This window comes from Ostrea edulis, chromosome 7, assembly GCF_947568905.1.
Source record: "Ostrea edulis chromosome 7, xbOstEdul1.1, whole genome shotgun sequence".
Lineage (NCBI taxonomy): Eukaryota > Metazoa > Mollusca > Bivalvia > Ostreida > Ostreidae > Ostrea > Ostrea edulis.
The window spans coordinates 70,030,527-70,039,633 of record NC_079170.1 but is presented as its reverse complement, the minus strand read 5'-3'; the positions used below and the strand labels follow the sequence as shown (position 1 = coordinate 70,039,633).

The 9,107-nt window shown below is 32.6% G+C and overlaps 1 protein-coding gene and 1 non-coding gene across 2 annotated transcripts; both read right to left on the bottom strand.

Annotated features, from left to right (window-relative positions):
• Positions 1-616: 616 nt before the first annotated feature.
• Positions 617-688, bottom strand: Trnae-uuc (transfer RNA glutamic acid (anticodon UUC)). The gene has a single exon. It is a non-coding gene; the product is annotated as a tRNA-Glu (tRNA).
• Positions 689-6,731: 6,043 nt separating this feature from the next.
• LOC125655807 (carbohydrate sulfotransferase 8-like) lies at positions 6,732-8,334 on the bottom strand. The gene has a single exon (XM_048886320.2). The coding sequence runs from the start codon at positions 7,860-7,862 to the stop codon at positions 6,738-6,740; it is 1,125 nt and encodes a 374-aa protein (XP_048742277.2). The 5' UTR covers positions 7,863-8,334; the 3' UTR covers positions 6,732-6,737.
• Positions 8,335-9,107: the final 773 nt, after the last annotated feature.

Genomic DNA, 9,107 nt, shown 5'->3' with positions numbered 1-9,107 from the left:
TTTGTTTTTCTATATTCTTTTTACTTGTATATGTCTGTTCAAAATGTAATACTGATGTAATTGTATGTTAACGCTACATGGAGGAAATAAAAAAAAGAATGAATTTCAAGATTTTTAAAATAAACTTCAGTACGTGTAATTGAAATGCATTTAATCACAATCTTCAAAGCGATTGATATCAATTTCATGACATTGGTCAAAATCAATGTAATTGCATTTGCAAGTAACTGACAAAATTACCAATGTAATATTGAAAGTAATATAACTAGATTTAGTTACATTTTCAATGTAATTGATCCCATTCCTGTTTTTATTTTCGTATAATTAATATCTCCCTCTTCATGATAATGATCCTAAAACTTGGACTTTCGTGCAATGCATCATACAGAGAGAAAAATCGCACATCTTGAAAAATTAACTGTCAGCCTTGATTTTTTTTTTTTTTTTTTTTTTTTTTGATTTTTTTTTTTTTGGAAAAAATTTAAAAAGGGACATGACAAATGTACTAAGTTACGTTAATTTAGAAATAACCTGTAAAATTGTACATGCGCTTTAGATTTTCCACCGGTATTTAATTCTATTCATTATGTAATTGAATTTTTAGATTAAAAATGTATTCCGATGCCGGGAATCGAACCCGGGCCGCCTGGGTGAAAACCAGGAATCCTAACCACTAGACCACATCGGAATTTTATATTTGTGATTTGCTGTATGTTCAGTATGATATCTGTGTGGTATGACTAACCTAATATATATGTACAGTGTACATACATAGGGATGTCCAAAGAGAGATAACCCATGGTTGCACTGCTGAGAGACAGTGTCGTAATTTGTACACATTACAATCCAGGGACCTATTCACAAATCCCATCATTAATTAAAGGACCTCTCACCGTCTCCGCTAGCAAAAAAAATGATGATGATAGGGAGAGAAATACAAATATTTATCATTCATTCATTTATTCATTTGCCAATGTCGTATTCACTTGAATGACGTCCTGTAATTAAGCAACCGTTTTTCTAATCGATACCGAACAACAAAGAGGAAGTCCATACCGAACACTCAAAGTCTATACCAAACAAGTAAAGAGCAAGTCTATACCAAACAATTAAAAAGAGGAAGTCCACACCGAACAAATAAAGAAAAAGTATATACCAAATACATAAAGAGGACGTTCATACCAAAATAATATTAAGAGGAAGCCCATACCGAATAAATAAAGAGGAAGTTCATATCAAACAATTAAAGAGGAAGTCTATACGAAATAAGCAAAGTGGAAGTTCACACCGAACAAACAAAGAGGAAGTCCACACCGAACAAAAAACTTGACTGAATGAAATTTAAAAACTGAAACCTTATTTATTACCAAAGTAGATTGCAGCATGTGTACTTGGAAATTCTACTAGTTTTACTCCATATTTCATTACCAGTTGAACGCGGAACGTTCTGGGAGCTTAAATTCCCCTGGGCCCCATCAGGGCGAACTGGGGATCTAAAGGTGACCAGCAGACCTCCTCAGCTTGTCTCATATTTTCCCCACGCCCCTTCAAAATTGAAATCATAACTTCGCCCATGCTTATAAGGCAATATGCATTAAAGAAGCTAATATTGATTTATAAAATACCGTCATGATTGTATGTAAATTCAGTTTCTTTATTTCCGTGAGCCATATGGCCCATTGGATTCACACACACATATATATACACAGGCAGTACAGTAGATATAAAGATATTATACATACAGGAACAGTATATGGAGAGTGCATAAACTTACATAACGTTATACACTTAATGTCATTGCATAAATTTAAGTTATATATAAACACAGTATATATATATATATATATATATATATTACAGGTATTCATAACCAATTACACTGATTCATAATATGTACTGTATCTGGTATATGCGGGGAAAACATGCTCTATGTACTAATTAATAACTGTGTCATTACGTAGTTTCGAGGCACATTTAAGATATTTACCTAAATTACTCAGTTCTTTGATGTTATTTACACTCAGATGGTCAATTTAAATACACTTGGTTTTGCATAATAGAATTGTTTAATATATTTTTTCTTAATTCATTATAAAGAGGACATCTTAGAATGAAGTGGAATTCGTCTTCAATACCATCTAAATTACAGTATTTACAAATCCTCATATTTCTGGGAATATTATTATGTCTACCGGTTTCTATGCATAATGAATGTGACGAGGTTCTATAACGAGTAATAAGCTGCTTACTATACGAGTCTGTTGGTTTTGTTAGATAATACTGTACACAAAAATTGCCAACAAGGTGCCGGTATAGCATGCACTTTGATGAACTTTCAAAACTACACATTATATTTTGTCTGTATATATTTAACATTTTGTGTTAGATAATTTTATAAATATTTTGGTTCCTATTGTGGCCCACAAGTAAGTTAAACCCAGATTAGACAATTCTTCTTTTATCTTAGATAACCATTTATTATTATAATTGAACATGTCTTCGTAACAAACCTTTAAAATACAATTGTCTGTGTTCTTCAGTTTTATCCAGTACTTAATTTTTTTTAAATTTTCTCTTAATACATAAAGGTAATCTTCCTAATTCGTTGTAAACCATATTGTTACATGTCTTTCTATTTACACCCAGGACATTCTTGCAAAAATCAATGTGTACTTTCTCAACACCTGGGGCTTTATGGATTCCCCATATTTCAGATCCATAGGATAATACGCTACTAACATATATGTCAAAAACCGAACATTTAGTTTCTACATTAAAACAATGATTTTTAAGGCTATTATTGATTGCAAACAATGCTTTTCTACCTTGATCAACAGATGCCTTTGCCGTTGTAACACATAAGCATTCCTAAATAATTACATTTATTTACAATATCCAAATATCCAATATCCAGGACCTCTCGTTACAACCATATCACTCCAATACTAAGAGAACTACACTGGTTACCTGTGCAGTATAGGACACAATATAAGATACTTACTTATACTTACAAAGCCTTACATGATGAGTCCCCAACTTATATCAAACAATTACTAGAGGTATATAAGCCTACCCGAAATCTTAGGTCTATAAAACAATCAGTCACTTTAGTTATTCCAAAAAGTCGAACCGTAACATACGGAGATCGGTGTTTCAGAACAATAGCTCCAAAACTGTGGAATGCCCTTCCAGAACATGTAAGGGACTGTAGAACACTATGTGCATTCAAGAAGTCACTGAAAACACATTTTTCCATCAAGTTTTCCAGGACTAGTTTCTATCATTTCAGTCATTCGTGTAGGTTAGATTCTGTGGAAAAACTGTGAAAACTAAAGACTGTGTGTCTTAGCTTTCGAGTACCATTTTGTGATGTTTTATAAAAAAAAAAAAGAAAAAGAAAAGGGAATTGTATGTTTTAATGTATTATACCTGAGACATTATATGATGTGTGTGCGTGTGTGTATTTCATTATTATTATTATTTTAATACGCCCTGAAACTGATGTTTATTCTTATCTAGCATATTTATGGTATCTTGTGTTTTCATGTTTTATATGTACAATGAGGATAGGTACAGCTTTTAATGTTTTATCTATTTTCTATGTATTATGTGTATAACATTCTCTTGTAAGGTATATATGCATTGTAAAGCACCTTTGAGCGTACATAGTGTATGAAAAGGGTGCTATATAAATATGGTTTTATTATTTATTATTAAAAGAACATTATCATAATACCATTTTTCGTTGTCTTCAACTTTACTACCATTTTTTAATATCATTATTTTTGTTTTCTGCACATTAACACTCAAATTCCATTCTTTCGTGTAATTAGATAAAATATTTAACATCCTTTGTAAGCCAACAGCGCTCTCAGACAACAAAACCATATCATCAGCGTGCATAAGAAGAACAATATTGATTAAATGTATATCAATACTCGGACAATCTTCTAGTATAAAGCTATTTTCAATATTGTTAACATACAATAAGAATAGTATTGGTGATAGAACTTCACCTTGCATAAGGCCCACTTCATTACAAAAGTATTCACTTAAAAGCCGTCGTACTTTACACAAGACTTTACATTCTTATAAAGAGACTGTATAATCTTTACGTATTTTCCTTGTATTCCTAAATGTAACAATTTGTACCAAAGTTTTGTTACAGAGTCAAACGCTTTTTGGTAGTCTACAAAACAACAATATAATTTTTTCTTGTTACCCAAACTTCTTTTGATAAGAGATTGTAACACAAATACTGCATCTACTGTTGAAAGTCCTATTCTAAATCCATACTGAGCATCTGTAATAATGTAATATTTCTCCCAATTCAATAATCTGCTATTCAGTAGGGTACCTGTAAATTTCGAAACGAATCGAAACGAAACGAAATCTACCGAAACGAAACCTACCAAAACGAAACGAAACCCACCGAAACGAAATCTACCGAAACGAAACAGATTGTTTAACCGAAATTTTTCAATTATAATAATTAAAAATGGTATCTTAGGCCCCTGTGAAAGTTATACCACATATAAATAAAATTCGCCTCCCCTTTGATGTAGGCTTTCGGCTTGACTGATACAAAGTTTTAAAAGCTGGAAGGTGGAGGGAGTAAGCACAAAGTACATATTCGAAGTTGATTAAATGCCATCTGCAATTAGTTTCGGATCCATAAATTTCAGAACCGAGGGTGAAACATAAGCGAAAAAAAAAATAATTAAGAATTGTAAGGCGCGAAACCATAAGAGAAACACACGTCTGATTAGCCGCCGCTGTTCACTATGTCCGTAAAACAAGTTTATCTCTCAAACGCGTTCTTACCACGTGACTGGGTCTTTTATGAAATCTTTATGAATAATACCCGTATTTCTACGTACATGTGTTTCTCGACTTGAGGAGAATGAAAATAGAAAGTCTTTAGGACAAAACCATTGACGATATTAGCTTGTCTCAAGCTTCATGTGAGATTGAGTGCGAATATTTATTTGGAGAACTTAGTCTGAGTCAGATATCCGTGTTTGATATGTGAATTTTGATCTGGAGGAACTTCATACAGTGGACAGTGATGCTGTTTTTTCGAGAATGTGGGCGGGGTTTGAAGAAAAGTGTGGGTCATGTACAGATAACCCAGACGTTTAACAAAAGAAAGCACTCCAAACTACCAGCAACAATATTAAGGCTTCACACAGTTTGTGGGTATGTTGTACTGTGTGAAGCCTTATTATTGCTACAGGTATTTTTCGTTATTTTCACAGAGGACCAAAATAGTGAATTTAATGAAAACCGCAATGCCTAGTCATAACGTGAATTTATAACAGCTAGAAAATGGCTATAAACAAGAAGGCGTTAAAACTCTATTACAATGACACGATTTAAATGTGCAGCAAGATCACTTTTTAGAATCCATCGATCTATTTATTTTTTGCTGAATATCATTCTGATTTATTACCGCCGCAGCTGCTTTTGATCCACTCAATCTAGAGGGATTATTTACGCACAGCATGCCTTGATCTACGGTACCTAGCCACAAGTGAATCGTCGTTTAATTTTTTCACTATATATATTCCATTGAAAATGCTATTTTTAAAAACACTTATTGCAACGTTATTTGTAGCTCAATTCCGTGGATATAATATCACAAAATGCAGAATTGTTTGTAGTTTTTTCTCTCTCCATATAATTTCAAAATAAATTTATCTGTAGGCGTTGTGGTAATAATCACCCATCAAATGCAAAATTGAAATTTCATGGCACAAATTTGGTAAGAAATTGTAGCATTTTCAGATTAGAAATTTTGTCTTGATGATTTCATAAATTATTCTCAATGATCAATATATCACAACTTGTTTAGCACCCAAAGGAAAAAAAAATTGAACAATTTTGTGTAATTAAGTGAAAAAATTATGGAAATCGGATTGATATTGACCACACAATAAGTGTTTGTAAAAATAGATTTTTCAATAAATTACAAAGTATACAGTATACGTATGGCTGTATTGCATCTAATACTCTCTATCATACAGACAAGAGGAGGGTGACCAACTTCAACATTTATTTCATGAAATAAATCTTACTATTATTTTTCCTTTTTATGTAATTCTAAACCCTGTCAATCAAGGACAAAGACAGGTCAATCAAGGACAAAGTCAGGTCAATCAAGGACAAAGTCAGGTCAATCAAGGACAAAGACAGGTCAATCAAGGACAAAGTCAGGTCAACCAAGGACAAAGTCAGGTCGGAGTATTCTGTAACATCTGATGAGCATTGTCACTATGTGATTATATTAATCTAAAGTTAATCTGATATTCCTATATATTCACTCAGTTACTTACAATATGTACATGTAATATATTAATCTAAAGTTAATCTGTTATTCCTATATATTCACTCAGTTACTTACAATATGTAAGTAATATATAATCTAAAGTTAAATATTCCTAAATGTATATACTCAGTTACAATATGTCAGTAAAATAAAGTTAATCTAATATTTCTATAGATACTCAGTTACTTACAATATGTAAGTAAAATATTGATTTAAAGTTAATCTAATATTTCTATAGATACTCAGTTACTTACAATATGTAAGTAAAATATTGATTTAAAGTTAATCTAATATTTCTATAGATACTCAGTTACTTACAATATGTAAGTAAAATAATATTAATTTAAAGTTCATCTAATATTCCTATATATACTCAGTTACAGCTATAAAGTAATATATTGATTTAAAGTTAATCTAATATTAAAGTACTGTCGAGGATATTGAAGTATTTCAGTTGTTTAGTAGAAGACGCATTCCGATGCACAATAAAAGGTGGATTCGATGGATAGTCAAATAGTTCGAAATCCAAACGGAAAAGGTGTCTGTACTCTTTCAACATAGTTTTGGATATTAAACTAAACGCTTCTATTTTTGCCTCTTGTCTCTGTTTCTTTAATAGTTTTCTATTCTGAGTAGTGTGTATCGTCTTGTTGATTTCACTGACCACTTCCGATTGTAACACGGTCTTAGCCTGCTGTGGACTAAACGGCATTTGGACATCTATCGGAAGTACTCCTCTAATCTGAAGATCTCGCCACAAACGAAGCAGGGACCTGTGAAATGGCTCACATTCCGTCGTTCTCTTCTTAAAGTGGTAGAGAAGTCCCACGTGATTCTTAGCAGTAGTTAAATCAGACTCCAATTCGAAGTCGTTAAACGACATTTCGACAGAAAATGTCGAGTTAAAGGAGTTCAGCAGAGTTGATACGTCATCTTGGAACGTCTCCAGTTTCCCTATAAAGTCATATTTGATATCACACGGGAAACAGTGCTCGTACATCGGATAAAAATGTCTATCACGATGTTCTGACTTTTTCTGCGAGACTACCAAATATTTCAGAAATTCCGGAAACGTGACGTCATGACCACATTTCCGTGATAAATCACTAGCGTTTAATCCTCTTATCTCGTGCACAACATGGCGTCCAATAGACTTCCAATAAACGGGATTAGGCGCGAACAACTTATCCACGTATCCCGAGAGTGCCCTGCCATATGGCTCACGAACAAACATAAATTTGGACGTCTTTGGTAGACAATCTATGAAATCCTTCGATCGATTAAGAATCATTCTTCCTCCCTGAAAAGCTTGATAATCCACCCCACCAAACAGCTTTTTCATTGTTCTCCGTAAGAAAGTAGATCCCACTTTCTGTATTCGACAATACAAAAACCTGAAGGGATCGTAAAATCCAATGTTATAATTTAATTTAGCGAGGAATGATTGTGTGGTGTAATTCCCGCGAAATCGACTGCAGCGCTGTGATATAACGTTCTGGCGATTAGTGTGGACCTCGTGCACGAACTGAAACATCTGAAAAGTAAAAAAAAAAAAAAAAAAAAAAAAAAAAAAAAATCTCAGAGGGTTTAGAATTTGTGGAGATCAATATTTTTAAAAAGGGATGGCTAATTATCAATTTGTATATGATAGATGTATCTACTGTAATACTTAAAAGTATCTCAGAAATGAATATATCACAACATATATACTTTATACATACATATGTATATTAGTATCCCTTGCAGTGAGCAATGCAGTACTAAATGACTTTATTACAGGCATACGTGTGTCCCAGGAGTTATTAATGTAATTTACATGTATATGTAGCATGCGTCAAACAACAGGCCCTCGACGTTTTAAATGAAAGGTGAAGATAATGAACAGTGATAAATTTCATAAAACATAAAAAATATGACTAAAAAATAGTCTTCTTGTAAACAAAGCATAGATTGTTTACAGAAAGATATCTTTTTATTACATTGTATGTATGTATAGTGTATGTACAGGGGCGGATCCAGGAATTGCGATAGGGGGGGGGGGGGGGGGCTTTCTGAAGCTGGGGGTCTGGATTTTACAGATTTTATGGGCTTGAAATACGTGTCCTATGCAGTCATTTTTACAATTTTCTGTCATTTTTAATAAGGTGAAATTAATAAAATGACGCAAATTTCAAGGTTTTTAGAAAAAAAATGTAAGTTCTCCGAAAAAAAAAAAAAATTCAATAAATCAAACGATTTTGTCATTTATTTCTCCGAGAGTAGAAGAAATTGTTGCTTCTTTTATCGTTTACATTTTCCTAAACAAGAGACCATGCACGAATTATCTTAAATTTGAAAGTTTTAGGGGGTGCGCCCCCTTAAATCCGCCACTGTTATAATTATACATATACGTCGTGAGCCTGCGAGTCAAACCTTGCAGATTTTTACAAATAAGTATTTCTAGATTGGATCTCCCGTGGATCGGTTATCGTGAATTCTACAGATCAGATTCCATGGATAAAACTATACATGCATGTATGTGTTAAAGGGATTTAACAAATTAGAGATATATCTAAGAAATAAATTTCACTTTTTAAAATTAAATGAGGGTATGAAATAAATTTCATTTTTTGAAATTAAATGAGGGTATATATGCACTGATCACTGGCATACTTCAGATAGTGCTTCCTGAAAGTTTACCAGCGTTGCAGATCATGCCTTCAATGAAGTTTATAATCTTATATTTACATTTTACATCTAATTCTGTTGGAATAATAGACGAACTATATTTATCTGTATT